Below are 22,617 nucleotides of genomic sequence, written 5' to 3'. Positions count from 1 at the left end.
GCTTGCATTGCAAAACAGCTGTTCGCATGCAACGGTCACACTCAAAAAGGCTCTTGTTGCATTTATAAGTTTAAATTTGTTTTTCAGTGGTTTTCATTAGCATCCTGGTTGAAAAGCATGAGCTAAGTGAGCTCACGACGTCTAAAATGCTTCCGTCGGATATTTGCCGCACCTGTGCGGTGCAGAACAACCGATTGCTGCCCTTGTCCACTTGCCTGGACAGAGACGCCTCCAAAAGCTACTATGCGGTGCTCCAGGAATTGACGCAAATCGATGTGAGTTAACCTATGTGAGTCCTAAACCTTGTCACAATCCTGATCCTTACACCCAGCTGGAGAGCTCCGATGATAACCTGCCGCAACATCTATGCACCGAGTGCTGGACGAGAATGGAAAGTGCCTACGCCTTTGTGCAGCAGGCCAAAAAAGTCAATGGAGAGCTGCTGGCTCGGCTAAGGGAGTGTCTAGATGAAATGCCCATTGATATTCCCGCAGAGCAGAACATAAAAACGGAAGTAGACCTCGACGATGGCAACAACAAGTCCGGAGTGGATGTGGACGCCACCGAAACGGCCGCTTTGGAACTTAAGTGGCGGCCTGAGAGTGGCAGCGATCAGGAATTCTGTGCTGGGGCGGAAAGTGATGAGTAAGTGTACTCCATAGTTAAATGCTTACCAGTACGACATTAGTTTCCCTTAAAGAGATCAAGTGGGAAAGAAGTCCTATCATCTGCGTCGAAGCTCTCGAAAAGTAAAGCAGCCAGTGGAAAGCGAAAATGAAGAGTAAGTGAAGTGCAACAGTATTCCAAAACCTAATCGTGTTTTTACCTCCTAGATGTAAGCCATCTGAACCATCGCCCGTTAAGCGCCGTCGAGGACGTCCACCTGGTCCAGCGAAAAGCCAGGCGATGACCAATGATGGTCGCCACGCATGTGAGGTGTGCGGAAAGACATTCTCCTGGTACCGCGACATGCAGCGCCACGCCAGGATCCACTTCGAGAACGCTTCTTACGTGTGCGATACCTGTGGCAAGGGATTTCTGCGGAAGGACAAGTACATATTCCATCTACGATGCCACCAGAAGCGGGAGGCCAAATGGAAGGCTCTTCAGCTCGGAAAAGAGTGGCGTTTTGCGGAGCGGCTCTACAGCTCAGGCAGGTTGAAAAGAATCGAGTGTAAGCTATGCGGGTTGATTTTCCAGCGAATGGAGGAGCTCAGAATTCACCTAAGGAGTCATGCAGATGTGGAGACCCTAGTCAACTTGAAAAAAGATAGTGACGTGGTGAGGGAGCATTTTCCTGGCTTGCCTTGTGACTTGGACAATATTAGGCAACAGATCTGCGTTGACATAGCAGACGGCCATTTGGAAAAGTATGCCTGTGTTGTGAATTTCCACGGATACGAGCTGGGACTCAGTGATTCCGATGAAGAGTGTGACAGCAAAGAGTCTAAATACCATTGCTTTGTGTGCAATATGTCTTTCAATCGCAAACACCGTCTGATGAAACACACCCTGGAGGACCACTCCCAATCTGCTAATACGCTTCCCTGGCAGCGCTGTAGTTCCTGTAAAGTTGGTTTCCTGTGCCTAACGATCTACAACAAACATTTGAACACGCATTGCCATAGCAAAATACGAAGATATCGCTGCCGTAAATGTTCCGGGAGGTTTATGTGGCCGGAAAACCTCCAAAGACACGCGTGCTCGCACCGCGAGGAGAAAACGATTGCCAACCAAATATTGTGCTCTCTCTGCGATACCTCGCTAACAAGCTTATCGCAACTTCGCCTTCACTTAATCACACACCAACATGATTTGAATGGCATTAATCCGGAGTACAATTCTTTGTTCTTTCGGTCGTTTTATCCTGACGGATTGAATTGCAGTATCTCGGATCTTGCTGTTCGTATTGCTGAGGATTTCGAGGTTCAGGACTTCGATCGCTATTATAACGCCAGCACCGAAAGTGGACAGGAGCTCGATCTTTTTGAATCCGAAACAGAGTTGAGCGACGAGGAGACATCAAAGCCATCGCACATCTGTCTTCTATGTGGGGATATTTCGAGTTCACTGACGATCCTGATGCAGCACCAAATAAGCGCACACTCTGATGGGGTGACTGAGCTTCCCTGCCGCTGCGAGTACTGTGGATCTGGCTTCGTTAGCAAAGCCCTTCTTCAACAACATCGTAGACACCGTTGCGAAAAGAAACACTCCCGATTTCACTGCCGAGTTTGCAATATCCGGTTTATATGGGAGTCGAACTATGAGAAACACCAACAGACTCACCACAACAAGATGCAAGATGGGGAACAACAACCCACAAAGTTGAAGTGCGACCAGTGCGAAAAGGTAAATGATATTTTCGAAATTGGCAATATTTATCCTGACAATTTATTTTGTAGGTATTCATCTGGCACAAAGATCTCAATCGTCACAAACGATTGCATCAGCCTCAGTCGGCTGCCCAGTTCGACTGTCCCCACTGCCATCGTAGGTTCCACCGCAAGGATGGCCTAAAGTCCCATCTAAAAGTTCATGCGGGAAATTCAGATTACGTAAATAATCAGCGTGTCGCACCTGATGTTAACCAGGAAATGACTCTGGCCCGGCTAAGTCGTCCTCATGGTTGCAAGCTGATTCAGTGCATGATCTGCCTCTCACGCCACTCAAAGATCGGTGATCTAAGGTCTCACATGAGTTCCCATCAATACGAGCTGAGTTTTACCGAAGACAGAGATATTCCTAGTGTCTCGAGAGCCTTTTACCCAGATCTCGAAAATACCTTAGAAAGAGATAAACTGGCCGAAAGGATTATGACTGATGTGCAAAAACAAATTGACTTGGACCGCTTTATTTCCATCACAAACGAGGCCGGCCTGGAGCTGAATTTCGAAAGCAGCGAAACTGATACTGAGTCCGAGCAGGAGGAGGATCAGTCATCTCAGAACTATCCCTGCAACCTCTGTGCGGCGGTTGTAAAGAGGAAGTATCAGCTGTACGCCCACCAACTGGAGGAGCACAAGTGGGAGGAGGCATTCCTCGTATGTTCCAACTGCCAGGCTAGATTTGTCAATGAATCCTTGCTCGATCACCACTCCAGAACTCTTTGCCATAATCCGCAAAAGCTCTTTCAGTGCCGCAAGTGTCCGCTTCGTTACCGCTGGCGTGCAAATCTGAAGCTCCATATGGAAGTATTTCATCAGCTAGATGAACTTTCAATCCAGGAAGATTCGCCTAAAGCAGATGGCGACCTGCAGTGCGGAAAGTGTCAGCGCAGCTTTAGGATGCAAAAGGATCTCACACGCCATACATTAATGCATGGTCAGGAATCAAATATTTTCCGATGTCGTTGGTGTGCTCGTCGCTTTTATCGCAGAGCCAATCTCTTGCAGCATATTGCACGTCATGGGATAAGTGTTAGCCAGTTGCCTTATGCTGAGGCTATACTGGACTCATATGTGAATCCTGGAGGCCGAAAAAAGGTGGAGTGCCGAGTGTGCAACGTTAGCTTTCCCACCATCGCGGCTTTGCGACTTCATCTGGAAACTATGCCCGTCGGTAGTCACCATGACTACTCCTCACTTCAAAACTACTCGATTACCAACCAAATGGGTTTCGAGATGGACTTAGATGATTCCGAGACTGATGATGAAGACGCCAGGACACACACAAAACCACCAGGAGCCCCTACATCCTACACCTGCAATATGTGCCAACTAAGGTGTTTGCGCAAATTCGAGCTATATCAACACCAGCAGGCTATGCACCGGATGGAGAAGATCTCCGACGGCTGTGATAGTTGCTTATTCAAGAGCGTCTGTCCGGAAATTATTTCCCACCACAAAAGAACTCAGTGCGAAAACCGGGAAAAGCAGTTCACCTGCACACGCTGCGGCTACAAGTTCATGTGGGAGTCAAACCTTTTGCACCACATGGAGTTGCAACATGAAAAGCCAGAAGATCAGGAGCTGGATGAGTTAAAGGAAGCGTCTGGTGACGAGCCAAAAGCCGAAGGCCAGGTCTTTCAGTGTGGACTTTGTACCAGGAAATACAACCGCAAAGATCGGCTAACTGCGCACTTGAAAAAGTTCCATGGGCCCGACTGCAAACCGAATCCAGCGAAGACTTCGAGTAGACCGATATCCCCTAAGGAACCAAAGCGCTTCCTGTGTGCTTTCTGCGGCAAGGCGGTCAGCTCTTCCTCCAACTTAATCATCCACATGCGTCGCCATACCGGTGAGAAGCCCTTCAAGTGCGAGTACTGCACCATGGCCTTCCCACGCTCATCTGATCTCCAGTGCCACCGACGGACGCACACCGGCGAACGTCCACATGTATGCACAGTGTGTCAGAAGGGATTCGCCCGCTCCTACAAGCTGCAGCAGCACATGCGAATCCACAGCGGGGAGAGGCCCTACAAGTGCACCTACTGCGAAAAGAGCTTCACGCAATCCAACGACCTGACCCTGCACATCCGGCGGCACACTGGCGAGCGTCCCTACCAATGTGGCGTCTGCGGAGAGCGCTTTATCCAGGGCACTGCTTTAAAGAACCATCGCATGCAGCAGAGCCACTACGAGGAGGGACAGGAATCAGGGGAGCCCACCAGACGCACGGTTCTAGAGCAGTTTACTCTATGAAATATTAAATAAGAACTACCTATTTTGTTAAGTTGAGTTTCCCAAGCGATAATATAAGACAGATGACCCGGTATTAAAATATACATTTTAGTTTTCAGGAATTTTTAACCTTTTTATACATTTATTTTGTTAATGTAAAGATGAAAATAAAACAGGATAGAATGCTAGTGGAAGTGCAAACGAGAAATTTCAATGTTTTCTGGAATATGGCAGAAAATGGGGAAAAAATAAAAAAATAATAAATGGAGTTCAGAACTCCTGCCTTGGGGCATTTCCTAATATTTTTCAATTACTACAACATCATACATCAGAAAAATCGCAAAAAAATTAAATTAAACAAATTTTCTAAATTTGAATTCAGATGTTTAGAGAATTGCGCCAGAAACATTTTAAGGTATGCCACTTCAAAATCCGATCAAGATAAGTTGAGTTATGGAGTTTAGAACTTCAGCCTTGGGAAACTTCATTTTTTTGAATTTCTACAATATCATACATCAGAAAAATTACAAAAAAACTAAAAAAAAATTAATTTCTAAATTTGAATGCAGTTTTTTAGGGAATTGCACCAGAAACATTTTAAGGTATGCCACTCCAAATTCCGATCAAGATAAGTTGAGTTATGGGGTCTAGAACTTCAGCCTTGGGGCATTTCCTAATTTGTTTAAATTTCTACAACATCATACATCAGAAAAATTACAAAAAAACTGAAAAAAAAATAATTTCTAAATTTGAATGCAGTTATTTAGAGAATTGCGCCAGAAAAATTTTAGGTATGCCACTCCAAATTCCGATTAAGATAAGTTGAGTTATGGTGTTTAGAACTTCAGCCTTGGGGCATTTCCTAATTTGTTTAAATTTCTACAACATCATACATCAGAAAAATTACAACAAAATGTAAAAAAAATTAATTTCTAAATTTGAATGCAGTTTATTAGAGAATTGCGCCAGAAATATTTTAAGGTATGCCACTCCAAATTCCGATTAAGATAAGTTGAGTTATGGAGTTTAGAACTTCAGCCTTGGGACATTTTTTCATTTTTTTGAATTTCTACAATATCATACATCAGAAAAATTACAAAAAAACTAAAAAAAAATTAATTTCTAAATTTGAATGCAGTTTATTAGAGAATTGCGCCAGAAATATTTTAAGGTATGCCACTCCAAATTCCGATTAAGATAAGTTGAGTTATGGAGTTTAGAACTTCAGCCTTGGGGCATTTCCTAATTTGTTTAAATTTCTACAACATCATACATCAGAAAAATTACAAAAAAATGTAAAAAAAATTAATTTCTAAATTTGAATGCAGTTTTTTAGAGAATTGCGCCAGAAAAATTTTAAGGTATGCCACTCCAAATTCCGATTAAGATAAGTTGAGTTATGGAGTTTAGAACTTCAGCCTTGGGGCATTTCCTAATTTGTTTAAATTTCTACAACATCATACATCAGAAAAATTACAAAAAAATGTAAAAAAAATTAATTTCTAAATTTTAATGCAGTTTATTAGAGAATTGCGCCAGAAAAATTTTAAGGTATGCCACTCCAAATTCCGATTAAGATAAATTGAGTTATGGAGTTTAGAACTTCAGCCTTGGGGCATTTCCTAATTTGTTTAAATTTCTACAACATCATACATCAGAAAAATTACAAAAAAATGTAAAAAAAATTAATTTCTAAATTTGAATGCAGTTTATTAGAGAATTGCGCCAGAAAAATTTTAAGGTATGCCACTCCAAATTCCGATTAAGATAAGTTGAGTTATGGAGTTTAGAACTTCAGCCGTGGGACATTTTTTAATTTTTTTGATTACGACAACATCCACATCAGAAAAATTAAAAAAAAATTAAAAAAAAAGATCCCACTAACCACCCTGGTCTCTCGAAATCCTCGGGGGTTGTTTTAAGTGCACTAGTTCCAGCTGCTTTCCACTTTCAATACTAATCGCCCGTCGTAACCCTGACTACCAATCCAAGTGGCTTTCGCCGCTCCGTTCAGAGTGAGTAAGCAGTCACATACAAAACTACATAAAAGCAGAGGTAACTACGGAAAAGGAGGATCGTAGCGGAACTCAGATGCGATAGCTCGCGATCATCCACGTATAAATTTTGCTTTGAAAGTTAAACACTCTCCAAATCGACATTTAACCCCGTACACAAGGATGGTCAAGCCATTCAAGGCACCTCGTTCTGCGACAGTCAGTGGTGGCCGAGGCGGTAGTGTCAGCTCCAGGGAATCCGACCAGGTCTATTGCGTACTGCTCCACGTGGTTGAGGGTGGGTCAAATGTGGTACCTGACATTCCTAAAGCTGATAGTTAACCCTTATTGCAGCCATAAACTTCATTGGCCGCGATGCCACTGACCGGGAGCAGATAGCGATGAACGCCGCCCTGAACGGTGTGGACTTTGAGGTGGAGGGCACTCAGTCGGACGAGACCGTCATCTTCAACAGCAACTGCATCTGGGAGTGCGACCTGGCTGGGATCAAGCGCATTAAAACCGATCACCGTCCCGTCAAAATGACCTTCTATGCTTGCCGTGGCGGCGGAGCGGAGCGGAAAACCATTGGAACGCTGCTCCTGCCTGTCCGAGGACTGCCGGTGCTCGGCACGGTGGGCAGCCAGAATAGTCCGCACTTGAAGATGTTCTGGCACAAGCTCATCTGCCTCAGCAGTGAGTTCCGCTCCCACAAGCCGGAGGTTCTGCTGCTGCTGGCCATTATTAAGAAGTCCATCCTCCACACCAAGGACTTCGAGCACTTTATGCAGTTCACCGAAGTAAGTGGTCGAGTCAGTGGTACCAAGTGTATATTAACATGTTTGTTAGGTCAAATCGCCACCCACGCCGCCGATGCAGTCGCCCGGACACTCGATAACTGCCAGCATGCTCCAGTCGCAGGTGAGTATCAGGTTTTGGATGGCACTGCCACAAAATGCATCTCAATTCTCCCTGATTGTGGCAGGCCAACGTCTATGTGCAGTCGTTGGTGCAACTGGGCCTGCTGCAGGTGGGCAATGACCCGCTGGTCGACTGCGACATCATCGAGGTGGTGCTGCAGTTGAAGCAGCTGAGGAACGTGGCCGGGCTGGTGAAGTCGCTTAACCAGGGCAAGCCACCCAGCTCTGTGATCCTGGTGTTCGACTTCGTGGGCAATGTAACCAACATCGAGCTGAAGTTAAACGAGTCCGACACCTATACTCTCAACGATGTCCTGGGACTGCGTTTCAAGACATCCTTGCGCAGCATGAGGCTCTACTTTCAGCGCATCTTCTACTTGCCCATTAACATGTACATGAATGGCGCGGCCATAGGTGAGCATTACCATCAAAAAGATTTCAAATACAATGTACTAAGAAATTGGCTAAACAGCTCATTACCGCATGGACTTCACTAATCTACTGCCTCCGGACGACTTCTTCTCCGACAACCGGAAGTACACCGCCAACGGCTCCTTTTCCTTTAACAGATTCGGCCGCACCGATAGCGGCAGGGAACCCAAGCCGCCACTTATGGAGTACACTTTTAGTGTGGACCTCAAGACGATATTTTCACGGCAGGAGCAGGAGGAGGAGCAGCCTGAACCAACACCTTCGATTGCCAGTGGCGTCATCCGCGATGTGCCAAAGGGTCGCAAGGACCCCGAAGTAACCTTGCGGTCGCAAAACAACGTGTCCTCGGAGAGCCTGAATGTGGGTGCCGAGCTGTCAGCCTCGGAAGGATCCTATCGATCTCTACCTCGCGAAGATGTGTCCGACTCGGATGGTCCCAAGGACTTGCGAAAGGCTCAGAATAGGAGGAAGAAATTCACCCGATTGAGTGAAGAGATTAACTTGGATAGCGAGGATGAGCAGTATTTGGGAAAGACGTTTTCCGCTTCAGTTGTTCGCACGGCTTTGAATTTGGATGACAGTGAAGAGACAATGGAACCTGGATCTGACGCAGTGAAACAAGATTCAGAAACGGAAGAAGTCGAAATGAAATCAACTACAAAATCGAAACACAATACATCTTTACCAAGCAAGTCCAAAAAATCGCTCCAGGAATCTTGCCATGTAAAAACTAGATCTTTGAGAAACACCAGAAACTCTTCGGAGAACCTCGAGAATGTTGATGACCTCAAGTCTTTGGACTTGTTGGAGCTGGAGGAGAAAAGGCAAGCGAAGATAGATGAGTTGCAAAGATTAAAGGCAGGTCTAAGTGAATCCTTAGTGCAATCGGAACCTAAAGTAAGAAAACCCAAAAGGGCAGACCTTGAGTTGCAGGGAAATGAAAGTCAACTGGAAACAACTATTGAGGACCTACCAAAACCTTCAAGAAAATCCAAGCCGGCTTCCAGCTCTGAACTAATCAAGAAAAACCCCATATTAACTGAGCAAATGGAACTAGAAACGCACAACTACGAAGGAAACGGTGAGGATTTAAGTTACGAGCATGCTGTTCCTAAGAAACAGAGCTCCTCCAAAAAAACGAGAGCTCCCAAAACTGTGAAGCCACCAGCGCACATGGACACTGATTTAGAAACAGACATAAGTGTTCTTAGTATCCGAAAGAAAAGCAAAACCAAATCCAAACTAGTAATTTCCGATGAACTGCAGGATTCATCCACCAGTGCTCTGGAAAAAAGGAGATCTAAAACCTCTACGGGCGATATAAACCTTCGGGCCCGTTGGGTGGAGGTTAATAAGGTGCAGACTCAAGCCTTGGTGGAAACGGAAAAGTTTCTTCAGGAGACTTGCCGTGCCGAGCTCGACGAGGTCCTCTACGAGGATCAGATGGCGCTCGGTCAGGCCAAAGCTGCCAAGCCGAAAAAGAAACTTGGAAAATCCGAAGAGGACAAGGTCAAGAGAATCGATCTTGAAAGCTCTTATGAGGAGGATATCAATCTCGGTCAGCCTGAAACGGATCCTGTGACATTGATAAGTGAAAATCCCATGGATCTGAACGATTTGGCGAGCTCTGAAGAGTATATCTCTCTGTCGGAAGGCCATCCAGGATCAGCTGAATTTGTTTACACAGAAACAGAACAGCGGGTGACTGTTGTTCATCCCAAACGGGATTGTGATAGGCAAAAACTGAGAGCGTTGGCAAAGGAAGACCTTCTGGTTGAGGTCAGGAACTCCGAAGAATATATTTCTGTGTCTGGTTCTAAACCAGATTCTGTTAGGAAAAAGAAAAGAGTTCCGATACACGAGGATCAGCAAAACCTTGCGGAGCTTACACCCGTCGAGGAATGCTCTTCGCAGTCGGAATCCCGAGGGACCGGGAAAGCAAGTCCTATGACCGAAAAGCCTCAAGCAGATCGTGTAAAAAAAAGAAGTGGCCTACGACAGGAGAGCCAAAAAAGTATCTCCAAGGTGGAGGATAAAGTAAAATGCATAGAGCTTATAGATGGAGAAATTGAGCTGACGGATGTTCAAGTCCTGAAAAAGAAGAAGCTTAAGAAGACTTTGGTTACGGATAATGCTGTGGCTGTAGACTACGAAACTGTAGAGGAGAAAACAGTAAAGCCTGTCAAAAAGAAAATAATCAAGAAAAAATCAATTATACTGGATAGCACAGAACACACCGAAAATAGAATACCAACCGATGAAGTGGTTTCCTTGCAGGCTAAAAAAATTGTGAAGAAAAAGTCCAAGTCTGCGTGTGACAATCCATCAGTTGAGATACAGCCTTTAAGTCCAATTGACTCAATAGGACAGAAAATCAAGTCCTGGCGCAGGCAACAAATAGACCTCTTTGAGCAGGAATTGGCACGCAAAGAGATGCACTACGTAAAACAATTGGAGGAGATGGAAAGCCAGGAGGCCAGATTACATCAACTACACAAGGGAGAGGCGTTTCTGGATGAGAGCCTTGTAAGCAAAAGAACTAATGCATCCGGCGTTGACTATGAGGCGAAGTTCACAGAGCTTGAGGAGCACATAGCCCTACTGAAGTCGGAGATGGAGGAGCAGGTTAGGCTCTTCGAGGATCGGAGTAAAGAGTTGCGGCAGGAGAACCTTCAGTTGTACACCGAAAAAACTGAACTAAAGTTGCGCATCGCGGCCTTGGAACAGCAGATTGGGAACCTCAAGGCGCAGGGCTCCGACGAAGGAGAACTGAAGCAAGTTCTCGGCGAACTAAGATCGCAGCACTATCGGTATAATACTCTGGCACGCCAAAAGGATCTCTATAGAAAGCGGTGGCGCAGATCTGCCAAGCGGGTGCACTCCCTGAAACTGGCCATGTACGAAAGGAGCTTGGAGAGGGCGCATAGCAATATTAATGTCGAGTATGTTCCGGTTCTGTGTTAATAGCTTTTATTTAACTTATGTGCGCTCATTTAATTGCAGGCCCATTGACCTGCGCAAGATCCTGACCAAGGATGCTGTGGAATTCGAGCAAGAGTACGGACAGTTTCGCCAGAGATATCAGCTTAACTCGCTGTCTGGGTCGGGTGACTTTTCGCCTCCAAACAGAAAGCGAATGGCGGCCAATGTGATTTAAGGATGCGATCCATTTGATTTTACCAAATTATCGGTGTGAACTTTGTTTTAGTTTTTTAACTTATTGAGTTTGTTCGCTTTTTTTAATATACGCGCTAAAGGATCAGACATAACTGATTTACGCTCTACTCCAAGGTGAATCCCACGCGCAAAAAGTAGGGCAGGGTATCCAAGGGAGCGGCGTAGTCCATCACCCAAGTGGGTCCAGTGTACACCTGGTCGCTGTTACCATCCTTCCACTCGCCCTCCGGCAGGTAAATGTCTCGCTTGATGGCGCCCTCAACCACAACGGGCGCAGCGATGATGTCCTCGCCCAAAAGGAACTCTGCGAAATAAGGCAATTAGCTATAGGTGTTTAAATATAAGGGTAAGTAATGGCATTACCATCATAGATAGACTGCGCCACCTCGTCAGTCGGGGCGATCCACCAGAGCGGAACATTCACGGGTTCACCAGAATCCACTGCCCGCTTGAAGAGCTTCATGATGTAAGGTGTGTAGGTGGCGTGGAGGGCGGTGAAGTTCTTGCTGATTGCAATGGCCTCGTCGTCAAAGTTCCAGGGAACAAAGGAGAACTGCAGGGCGGGCATGAAGACATTGGCCTGTAGCCAACGCAGGAAGAGCTCCTTGGTTGGTGGCTTCTCGTAGTAGCCGTTGCCACCAATCATATCGGGCAGGACGAAGGGATAGCCGTTGAGGTTCATTTGCAGCATCGAAGAGATCAGTGTGAGCAGGCCGTTGTTCCATCCCCACTCGGAGTCCTTGTCCACGATGCGCACGAAGATCGGCTGATCCTGAGTGTTCTGGGCTGATCGCACCTCCACCATGTCTCCGAAGGCGGCTACAGTACGTACGTAGTCGCCAACCGCCTGCAGTGGTGTCACCATGGAACTGCTGGCCTGGAGCACAGGATCACTGGGCAGCCAACTGGTCTCTCCGGCATCAAACTTGAAGCTATCGATGCCATCCTCATCCTGCAGGCGCTTCAAACGCTTGCTGAACCACTCCTGAACCTCAGTTTTGGTAAAGTCCAGAATGGCCGCATCCTTGGGCTTGCTGTTCCACCATTGCGTGTCGGAGCTTCCCTCGTGATCGAGCACCAGATAGCCCTTGGACTTGGCTTCATCGTAAATGGCAGTGCAGTTGTTGTTAATGAATGGATGGATCCACAGGGTCACACGGAAGCCCAAGGCCTTGAGGTCATCAGACAGGGTCTTGCTGTCGGGGAACTTATTCTTCCTGAAGGTCAAGGCGCCATAGCAATCCTCCCAATCATCGTCGATCTCCAGTTGACTGTTGTTGAACCCGTTATCCAGGATCTGTTGGGCGAACTCACGAACCACATCGTCGGACACCTCGGCCTTGTAGAGAGCCCAAGTGGACCACACAGGATGCATGACCATTCGCTCATCGGGATAGCCCGTGGGTTGGCCGTGGAACGTTTTCACGGCATACCTATGGGCTGCCTTGGCATCCTTGGCCACAGCTACGTGGTAAACGAACTTGGCGGAGGTCACCCGAGGATCGTAGGGCAGAGCACTGATGGCACTCAGACACAGCTGGTCCGGATAGGCAGCAGTGTTCTGGTCAATAAACAGCGGGGTGTTGCTCTCCACATAGAAAAAGACTCCGTCGCCATTCAACCAATATCGCTCGCCCACGCCAAAGTTGTCCAGCTCCTTGGGCAGGTAGGAATAGTTGCTGTGCCTCTGTCGCTCCACTGGCCAGTAGTGCTGCTTCTGCTCTGGGCCACTGAACCAGTGCGTCGATCCGGTCTTCAGGGGGAAACAATCCCTGGGTTGGCTGCCCTGCTGCACCTGATCTCGGGATACCTTCACATGGGTTATCTCGCTGCCTGTGCCGGCAACCACTCCGCTTGTGACCAGGCTGAACTCCACGATGGTTTGGCCATCGGTGAGCTGGTAGCTACCACTGCTGCTCTCCACCAGATTGGCGCTGCTGTCAAAGTTGTCGAAGGTCACCGTCTGCAGCGACTTGTCGCCCTTCATCAGCTCATACTGCAACTTATCACCTCGCCGGAGTCGCACGTACACATTACTATTGGGAAACTTGTAGCGCTGCTCGATGCTGGCACAACTGTGAACTGCCTCCCAGAGGCAGCAGGATGCCAGCAGCAGGGATAGTAAAATAAACCTCATTCTCGTGCGTTTCTCAAGACACAACTGCCGGCCATGCACTGGTTGATCGACCTAATATAGTCGCGATAAGAAAATCGAGGAAATTCGCTGCGGCTGCGGTCAGCGTTTTATACAAATAAAGCTCTTGAGCGATGTCAACACAGTGCTCACTGGGGGAGAACACTTTAGACAGCCGGTGATAAGCCGTCTGATAAGCCTGGCAGGGCTTCCACCTGAATTCCTATATTTTCCACTAGCTAATTGATTGTTGTTACCGCTGAGATTGCAGTTCACAGTCATCCATATAAGCAATATAGGTCTATCCCAACAAGTGACTTCTGAAAGTCAAGGACGGCTTCAGATGCAATCTGAAAGTTCGTGATATCAATGCAACAGTTTCTTATCTTTACATGAAGTGTTATATTGCCAAATCGGTGATTTATACCACTTCAAAAAGTTTCGAGCAGCAGTTGTTTAATAACAAAAGTCGTGATCATTTTCGTTATCAATTTTACAGTGACTCACCTGCATTTCATTAGGTAATTAAATAGTGTCAGCTAAGTTAAAATCATTTTATTAAGGCATAAAATTTGCATATAATTAGTTTTCTTTTCTTTTAATACTTTAATCTATTTTGGCTTGAAATAAAGGAGCAGTAATGCCGTCGAATGTAACAAAATATAGACCAAAATGTGTTTGTCCGTCGATTATGATGTTTATATATATTTCTGGTGGTTATGGGGATGGCTAAATGCATGACCTAACTAATAATTTAATTTGATTATTCAGGGTACCAAGTGGCTGATCTCATCTTTATTTGAGATCTTCTTGCTGGACTCCTCATCTCGATATTTATGGACTTCTGGGAAGTGGGCTGTGAACAGTTCGTCCTCATTGTCAGAGTCACTTAGGTCACCGGGAAATAGAGAAACTCGGGAGTAGAGTTCGCTGGATCGAGCCATGGCCTTTCGATGGTACACGACTCCACCGGCCACTGCAATGCCCATCAGGGTGAAAATCACCGATAGCAGGAGCAGCACAGTCGTGCCCGTCAGGTATTGCTGGGTATCCTTGTCGTCCATTTTAGATATATCCACCACGCTGGCCATGCCCGTGCTGCGCACCACATAGGCATAGCAGAAGGTCTCGTTCAGGATCTTACGCAGCTGGCTGCCCGGAGAACAGCTGCTGCACTGGGAGGCCAGGGCGCCGTAGCACTCCAAGCAGCTCCGATCGCAGGCGGCACAGATCCGAGAAGGTACCTCCACCAGCTGCGTCAGGGGACTGCGACGACGTCGATCCTCCGCCTGCAGAGGATCCTGCCTGTCATCTATGTTGTTGGACACCAACGGGGAATGAGCCGTGGCGGTCTTGCTGTAGGGATTAACCGGACCCCTCGTCACCTCGTCATCCAGTTCATCCTCCTCCGCTTGGAACTTGTCCAATGGATATGTGTGCACCGGGCAGACATCGTAGCACAGGTGCTCAAACATATAGGCGGATTCATTGCACTCTGTGGAAAGTTAGAGAAGATTGATGTTAAGTATTTACTTATAATCCAAAGCGGCTAGCAAGTGATTTACCTCAGCGACAGATTTTGCGAAAAGGAAAGTTTGAAAATAGTTGGTTAGAATGTTGTTACAAAAGCTTAGTGAAACGAAAACGAAGAAAATTGAGCAATGTTTGTGCGAGTTGAGATTGGAAAATAACGCAAAGGAAATACACAAGCAATTAAATGAGTAATACGTTTTGTAATTATCGAGTATTTTTAAATACAGTACTACTGCTGTTGTTTTATAATAATTTATGTCAAATGAACTTTAAATAGCGTAACATATATATTTTTTTAATATTTTTAAAACAAACTTATACAAGCGTATGTAAAATCTTCGAAACTGAAACACATCCGTTCGCAACCAAAAATGTAAGGGTTTTTTTAAAGCAAGCTCAGCAGGAAAAACATGCTCAAAAAATAATAGAAAAAATCATAAGGGCCAGTGTGCGATAAAAGATGGCAGAGTAGGCATGTTTGTTATACCTCCACCAGTAAAAACACTAACCATGGACATGAAAATGTGGGTTTTTATTGTGTTAAAAAGGCAACGTAACGCATTAAACGAATTACAGAAATTAGGCCGAAACTAAAGTTTCCGTTGAAACCAAAAAGTAAAACAAAACAAAAGTTGGGATGAAGCCACACTCACCTTGTCTGCAATCTCAAAACCTCAATGGTAATTTGTGAGCGCTCCTTCATCAAATTTATTAAATTTTTTGAGCATGTTTCGCTTGCTGCTTTGCGTTTTTTGTTGTAAATAAATTGGCTTCAAGGAGTTTTGGTTTTACGTTGTCAATGCATTTATTTATTACTCATATAGATATTATGTAGATAGATATATACACAAACATACATAAAAAATTGTATTGAGTTTCAAATTGCGTCATTCTCAATTTCCACCATCCCTACGAGGTTGTGTCACTAAATTTAAGTGTTTAATTTCAGTTTCGCTTCTTTACATTTAAAAAAGTTGCATTTTAGTTTCATTTTCCTCTCACTAATTGCAAGCGTTAATTTAGTGTTTTTGTTCCAATGTTATTTTACAATTTCGTGGCTTTAAAGTTAATACGTTTTAATTCTAGTTTCTACCCCATGCCCTAGTACCAGTTTTTCTTTACTCATTTTTTTGTTTGTTTTATCTTTCGAATTTTTCGGTTTTGTGTTTAGTATAAGCTTACATATTAATTTGGCTTTCTCTCTAATTAGTGGTTAGAGTATAGAAATATGCTTCAGAGTTTAGTTTCCAGTGTATTCTGGCCCTCGAAGATAAATAAGTACCAAAACTGCGTGTGCGCTACAGAACAACAGAATACTTGGAAACGGAGCAGAATCTTGTTGTGTTCCTAACCAAACTCACTTGGAAATTTGTTAAACATAATTTATGTGGGCACTTGCCGAAGTTTTCGGCAAATACTTGTAAGTTTTTGTATTGGCTTGGTTAATATTTTCGGCTTTGTTCGCTGCTAGTGCGTAAAGTACATGTATACTGAGGAATTGGGGTTAATTCAACTATTTTCGATTGCTTGTCAATGCAGATAGAGAAATGCTAGCTTTACTTTGTTTATATCTTATGCTCTGGCTAAGTAAGTGTGTGTGTTGTGAGTGTGTGTGTTTCTGTGTTTGCTAATTACAACAACAACAAAAAGATACTCCACCTCTTGTTCGTTACATCGCTATTAACTTGTTTATTAAATTAACATTTATATTTGTATTGTTTATTGTGCAGTTACGATATGATTATTCATACAACGAAAATGCATAGATATTGGGAATAATTTTCTAAGTCAAAACCAATAAAATAGAAATATAAATCACAAAAGGAGATAAGTAATTTTGTATAGAATTTGTTAAGTAAACTTTTGTACTTAGTTCCGAAATGAAACAAATATTAAATGATATGTTTTTGTTTGTCGGTTTGATAAGAAACGAAACCATTTAAATTTAGCTGTTGCTTAATACAGATTTATAGATTTAATAATAATTATTGCACTCAATTTGCTTTTGATTTGTGTTTAATAATAATGATTTAAGTAAGCAACAAATTTGTAACAAAGATATGTTTTGTAAGTGTTTGTTTGCATTGTGGACAAAATAAACCGGCAATTAAGTGTAAATTTGTAATAATTAGTGTGGTTCGCATTTTAGATTTATGTTGAAAACTGCAGGAACTTTTTATAAATTGTTTAATATAAATACGATTTAATTGTTTAGTGGTTGCTGCCTACTTTTCAATTATTACGCTATGCTTCACCCCTACACCTTAGGATATTATTTACTTGGTCACGTTTACGTTCATGACAATTTCTCGTTTTGTTTTCGTTTATTTTGATACAAAAGTGGTTTGCTTTGCTTAGCGCCTTACAATCTAGAAATATTTCCATTAATTACTTAGATTTGGTTTTTATTTTTCGCATCTTTTCACTCCAGCGACCCATTTTAATCATTTACCGCTGTCCAAGATTTAATTTTAATTTTAAGAAACAGTCTTTTACTATGAACTCTAAACTGCAGTGGTAGCTGTGTCTGCTGAACATTCCTTTCGTTTGGCTGCATGGCATTAAACAATATTTCTTATACAAAATCAAATAAACAAGGAGGGGACTCAAATTATAGGCAAACAATACAATTAAAAAGCTTAAGCTTGCGTACAGTGCCTTTCAAACTGTGGCGCGACTACTTGGCTGGCTTGGCAATATCTGAAATAATGCATTTAGTTTACATGTACACATATATACATACAGATCGATACACAGGAAAATATAGGCAGTATGTTCAAGATCAATTCGATAGATCAAAAAGATCTGCTATTAATAATTACAAACAAAACAATGTAAATTTGAATAAGTAGGAGGATTAGAAGGACATGAAAAGTTTGTCTTGACATTAAGAAGTTTGAGTGATCAAAAGCGATCTTCTTTTTTTCCTGTGTACATGGGAAGCAAGCATTTGGAAAAAACCATGGGAAAAACAAATCAAACTAAACAGGCTTAAAACAAACACAAACAGTCTAAACGAAAACAATAAAAACGAATCGTACAAATAAATTTCAACTAAACTCTTAAACATATTGTGTATAATATATATATATTTTAGGATACGTTTGTATATAGCTGCGTAGAATTGCATTTCGACTAAAATAATACAAAATTTTTGCTTTGTGCGTCCCATTTATCGACAAACAAAATGTAAAGGATACCCAATAAAGAACAACCTTTGCTTTTTGCCCTGCCACGCCCCCTAATACGTGTGCGTGTGTTGGCGTGTGTGTGTGTGTTGCTTGTGTCGTTGTGTACAACTAGGCTTACATTTAAATTTAACTACAAAATTTTTAGTATGTATATTTTTTGGACTTGTAGTGATTCCTACTCCACAGCACGCCTACTCTAAATTACTTGTATTTTTTGTTTATTTTTACTTTTACTTTTTCTCGTACTGTTGCCATCAAACTTTTAAATGGAAATTCTTTGTTCGCTTTTCATCTCATTTCGGTTCTTTCGTTCTTTACACAGTTCAATTTTGTTTCTTTTCTGGTGCCAATTTTCAATGTTTGTCCGTCATTTGTTACTAAATTATCTAATGCATTTGATAATGTTGTTCTTGTTCTTGTTGTTGTTGTCGTTGGCATGTTTAAAGTTTAGAAAGAAGACTTGCAAGATCATAAAAAAGAGTAAGGACAAACCTAAGCACTTGCGATCGCTCCACTTAAGGCACGCGGCGGTGTTGCTGTGATCTCGGGTCATGTCCACCTCGCCCACCTGGAATGGAAGAGGATATCGCTGGATTTAGATGGGCAATTGCATAGTCTTAGAGATAGTGTCTAAAATGGTACAAGCTGTTAAGATAGCTTCAGTCGTAGCTAGACCGTTTTAAACATATTACTTTCGGCATGGTTCAACTTCTTTTAACACATAACTGTTAAGTTCGATCAAATCTCCTTGCGAATATTAATATTAATAACAAGTAGCATACGCGGATAATCTAACTAAGTGCAGATTCCAATGACAGTTGTGGTAAGAACCAATTTAAAGGACTAACAAGCAAATATCAATCTAATACGATTTATTAATAAAAAGCAGACTAAGTTGAAAACGAGTTAGAGATTCGCAAAGTTGATGTCATTCACAGTGCATACAAGCAGTTTAAATACATTTAAGTCGAGGATTTAGGTACATTTAAGTCAATCTTAAAGTCGAAAGTCGGTGCCTCTGGTTTTTTGGCCAGCCAAAAGTGGCTGAAAGTTTTGCCCCCTTCGATTCCAGTTGTTGTAGTTCATTGCATGTTGCCGTTCTGTCTGGCATTTTAAGCACTTATGTATGTGGCTCCGTCTGGCCTTATTTATAGCTGCCCCATCCGAAAAGGTCTGTCCAAGTCTATCTAAGTTCACATGCAATGACGTCGCGTGCCAGTTCAGCGTAGGGAAATGCTAGGGACGAGGGTCTTTCAAAGGGGTTTCCACCGCCGGTTCTGCCTGGAAAAGTGTTTGTTATGCAAAAAGTTTTTTGCAGCCAGGAGGAGCGGTGAGGCGCAAAAAACTAAGGTCACTGCACTCGCCTTTATTACCGCACTTCCCTTGCTGGCCGGCTAGCGGCAGCGGGAAACGGCAACGCTTTTAAAGCACAATAGGTGCCAAAAGGTTAAAAATTGCTGCCTGCCCGGGGCAAAAGTGCACTTGAATACTTGAATACAGCCCAGGCTGCCATGGGCTGCAAAACGTAGGCAAAGTTTAGAAAAATGCCGAGTCCGCACACGGAGAAAAATGGCAGAGCAACTCGTATCAACTCGTACTTACAAAATGTATATATCACACTACTATCCAAATGAAGGTTATGCGTTTTCGGTCAAATACAATGGTCAAATACAATGTAGTAAAAGGGGTCTTAACCAAAATGGCTTTCTATTGAATGCCTGCGATAGTTTTTCGCTGTGCCCCCGATGTCCTGGTGTCCCTGGCAGAGGCACTGCCTCTTGGCCCACCGCCAAAAACGAGCCTTAAAAACGGCTGCCAAAAGCGGAATTAAGATGCTGGCGGATGGTGACTTGGTTACGGAGTGGCTGGGAGGCAGGAGTGCGGCAAACAGGCCAAAAGATAGCTGCTGACAGTGTATGCCTAAGTATTTGCAAATTTATGAGCGCTATTGGGCGAGTACTTTGCATACTTTGGCTGCTGTGCATTGGCGCGTGCTGGGCAACTTGGTACATTAACAACAAAGGGCATGCTGGGGGGAATAAAAAATCAAAATAAACAAACTGGAACTCGAGCGAGCTCGAGAAACAGGCTACCTGCCAAAGAACTAGAGTCCTGCCAGGCAGCACAGTTTGCAAGCCACTGCGACTGACTGCAGCCTTAATCAAGCTAGCCACATGCAAGCACGCAGGTTCAGATCACTACCGAGCTCCTCGCTCCTGGACAAAGCATCTACAAGGCACTGCAAGACCAAGAAATAAACAGAACAAAAGGGCAACGGAGCGTATGATTACAGCCAAGGCTGTACTGCCTTCTTTGCTAAGAATTATAATTAGAAATGAGCTAAAAGCACATTGTAATCTAAACATTTAATTTAATTCATTAATTAATAAGTTAAAATAGAAAACCAGCCCTGTATCTGTATCTGTATCTTCCAGTATGCAAACGCTCACTGTAGCCAAAAGGTATATGTCGATTAAGCTGCTCATGCACCATGGGATTTTCACAGGTAGACAATGGATGCGGAACTCACCTGCTGCATATTCCTCCACTGGCCAGTGGAATCGTACTCGACGTCGTTGTGGGCCATATCGTTGCCGTACAGATTGAACTGGTTCGACTGGCTGGGATTGGCCACGTCCGCGGATTGGGCGGGCGTTTCGGTGCCGTAGAATATCAAATCCCATTGCGTGATTTGTGCTGCAACGCAGAGTAGAGAATCAAATGCTGTTAGTTATTGCTGACTAGCCAAGGGCTGAATAATCCAAATAAAATCGATACATCTATACAAAATCAACAGCGAACGACAAACGCAAAATGTTATAAAATGTATGATATATTGCAGATTGCAGGCGGGCAAACAAGTCAAGTGGAGGGCCAATAAATCTACCATATGAACGATATATCTACGTACTAGGGTTATACAGCGCAGATCAAGTGCCGAAAGCTAATCGCAACTTTCATCGCAGTTCGGCAAAAATGGATAAAAATGAAAAATTGCTACGCTGACAGCCATAGCAATGTCAGTCGGCCCAATGGCCAACAAACCGAATAAAACCTTTTAAAGTTGCACTTTGATTGATGAAAGTAACAAGAAAGTGCCACTCAGTGGCTGTCAAACTTTCATTGACGGCGACAAGTCGAAAATCAAGAAATAGAAAGTGAAAATGAATTTTGACGCGGAAAACGAACACGACCAAGTCAATAGGTCAGTTTACCTTTTCTATAGTTCAAAAAGATTAAGATTACTCAAAAATACTAATGAATGGAAGGTGGCGTAATGAAAATATTAAAAATAATGCTTTTAAATGAAACTAAAAAGCAACAGATGTGGTTCCGAAATTTGATGGGCTACCATTTGCTCCGTTGACCTCCTTTCGGTGGTCTTTGCGTGCCTCGTAATCGGGAGTCGCCGGTACCTCCTCCATTTCCACCTCCACCTCCTGGGCAGGAGCCATGACTCCGGCGGCGGCCATCAGCAGCTGTTGTTTCTTGAGAATCTTTTGATCGGGCAGGAAGCTACTGCCGCCGGCGGGCAGTATGGGCAATATGGAGAGGGTGGCCATCGTTTGCGAGGGCGGCGGCACCGATGGCGATTTCTTCGTATTGCCCTGGCGACTATTTCCCCCAGTGGTGGGCCTAAACAGATCCACCTCGAACTGCTTTCCCTGCTTGGCCTGCTTAGGCTTTCCCTTGGGGGAACTGCTCTCATAGGGTTCTAGTTCGGGGAAGATGGCCTGGATCTTCTCGTAGCGCTCGAACAGCTTGGGTATGCGGGAATTCGTCGAGGAGGTGGTACTCTCCTTCACCTGCTTGGCTGCTTTGATGGATCCGTTGCCGGAACTCGCCGTAATCTCACCCACCACTTTGCGACTCTTCTCGTCATAGGATTTCTCGCCGGAATTGGCCTTGGGTCGCTGGGTCTGCACTCCATTCCTGTCCTGCTTATTGCTCTTTTGCTGCTGTTGCTGCGAGATGCGATAGTACTTGTTTTTGCTAGTGCTTGTCTGAATGATGGTGCTCTGGGTGGTTTGCTCCTTGCGGTTGCCGCCCGGTCCGCCGGATTTTCCCTTGTTTCCATTGCCCTTGTTTCCCTTGGTGTTGGTCTTCTCCTTGCTGTTATTGTTAGCCTTTCCATTGGCTTTGCCCAATATGACACCATAGGTGGCTGAAATCTGTTGGTAACCCTGCTTGGGTGGTGCTGAATTCAGCAGCGGGTTGTTGGTCACATAGCTGGATTTATTGGGTGGAGGCACTTTGCCCAGGGGCAACTTGGACCCGCCCGAGGGTGAGCTACCAAAGTTATTGGGTGGAATGCGGGGATACTGGGGTGAATAGGCTTGATGCAGATTGCTGGTGGTGCTGCTGCTATTCGGGGTGGTGGCCTCAGAACCACTGGGCCTGGGCACTGAGATCGGATCGTTGGGACCAATGCTCTGAGTGGTGCCATAAAAGATCAGCGACCATTCCCTGAGCAGAGCATGGCCTACAAGCCGGTGGGTTAATGGGGTGTTCAGTGGGTGAATCGGTGGTGAGATCCACAAAAGCGCAGCATGTAAAACGTTACAGGTTTAAAGCATCGATCTGACGGCACAATGTGTGGTATCTGGGCAAATG

The 22,617-nt window shown here is 44.2% G+C and overlaps 4 protein-coding genes across 8 annotated transcripts in view; 2 read left to right on the top strand and 2 right to left on the bottom strand.

The window, feature by feature from the left end:
• On the top strand, positions 1–4,790 carry LOC6554823 (zinc finger protein 91). The gene is made up of 5 exons (XM_001981768.3): positions 1–275; positions 332–645; positions 701–781; positions 834–2,352; positions 2,406–4,790. Exons 1-5 carry the CDS (start codon positions 147–149, stop codon positions 4,641–4,643), a joined length of 4,281 nt encoding a protein of 1,426 aa, XP_001981804.2. The 5' UTR covers positions 1–146; the 3' UTR covers positions 4,644–4,790.
• A 1,812-nt stretch (positions 4,791–6,602) lies between these two features.
• Positions 6,603–11,230, top strand: LOC6554822. Its single transcript, XM_026983810.1, has 6 exons — positions 6,603–6,914; positions 6,971–7,416; positions 7,466–7,537; positions 7,602–7,950; positions 8,009–10,910; positions 10,972–11,230. Exons 1-6 carry the CDS (start codon positions 6,800–6,802, stop codon positions 11,123–11,125), a joined length of 4,038 nt encoding a protein of 1,345 aa, XP_026839611.1. The 5' UTR covers positions 6,603–6,799; the 3' UTR covers positions 11,126–11,230.
• LOC6554821 (myogenesis-regulating glycosidase) lies at positions 11,189–13,315 on the bottom strand. The gene is made up of 2 exons (XM_001981766.3): positions 11,509–13,315; positions 11,189–11,449 (listed from the first exon to the last, which is right to left on the bottom strand). The coding sequence occupies exons 1-2, from the start codon at positions 13,280–13,282 to the stop codon at positions 11,250–11,252; spliced, it is 1,974 nt and encodes a 657-aa protein (XP_001981802.1). The 5' UTR covers positions 13,283–13,315; the 3' UTR covers positions 11,189–11,249.
• A 520-nt stretch (positions 13,316–13,835) lies between these two features.
• LOC6554820 (furin-like protease 1) overlaps positions 13,836–22,617 on the bottom strand; it is a 128,313-nt gene continuing 119,531 nt past the window's right edge. For 4 of the 5 annotated variants that reach the window (XM_015153780.2, XM_026976057.1, XM_026976055.1 and 1 more), the window contains exons 10-13: positions 21,356–22,486; positions 20,534–20,700; positions 18,496–18,571; positions 13,836–14,774 (exon numbers count right to left, since the gene is read on the bottom strand). In XM_015153780.2, the coding sequence (XP_015009266.1) occupies positions 14,047–14,774; positions 18,496–18,571; positions 20,534–20,700; positions 21,356–22,486 (2,102 nt within the window). In that variant the 3' untranslated portion in view covers positions 13,836–14,046. The remainder of the gene's footprint in view (positions 14,775–18,495; positions 18,572–20,533; positions 20,701–21,355; positions 22,487–22,617) is intronic. The other variant, XM_026976058.1, reaches the window with a different exon arrangement.

This window comes from Drosophila erecta, unplaced genomic scaffold, assembly GCF_003286155.1.
Source record: "Drosophila erecta strain 14021-0224.00,06,07 unplaced genomic scaffold, DereRS2 tig00000000-arrow-pilon, whole genome shotgun sequence".
NCBI classification, from domain to species: domain Eukaryota; kingdom Metazoa; phylum Arthropoda; class Insecta; order Diptera; family Drosophilidae; genus Drosophila; species Drosophila erecta.
The sequence above is the reverse complement of the archived record's forward strand: the minus strand, read 5'-3'. Positions and strand labels throughout refer to the sequence as shown.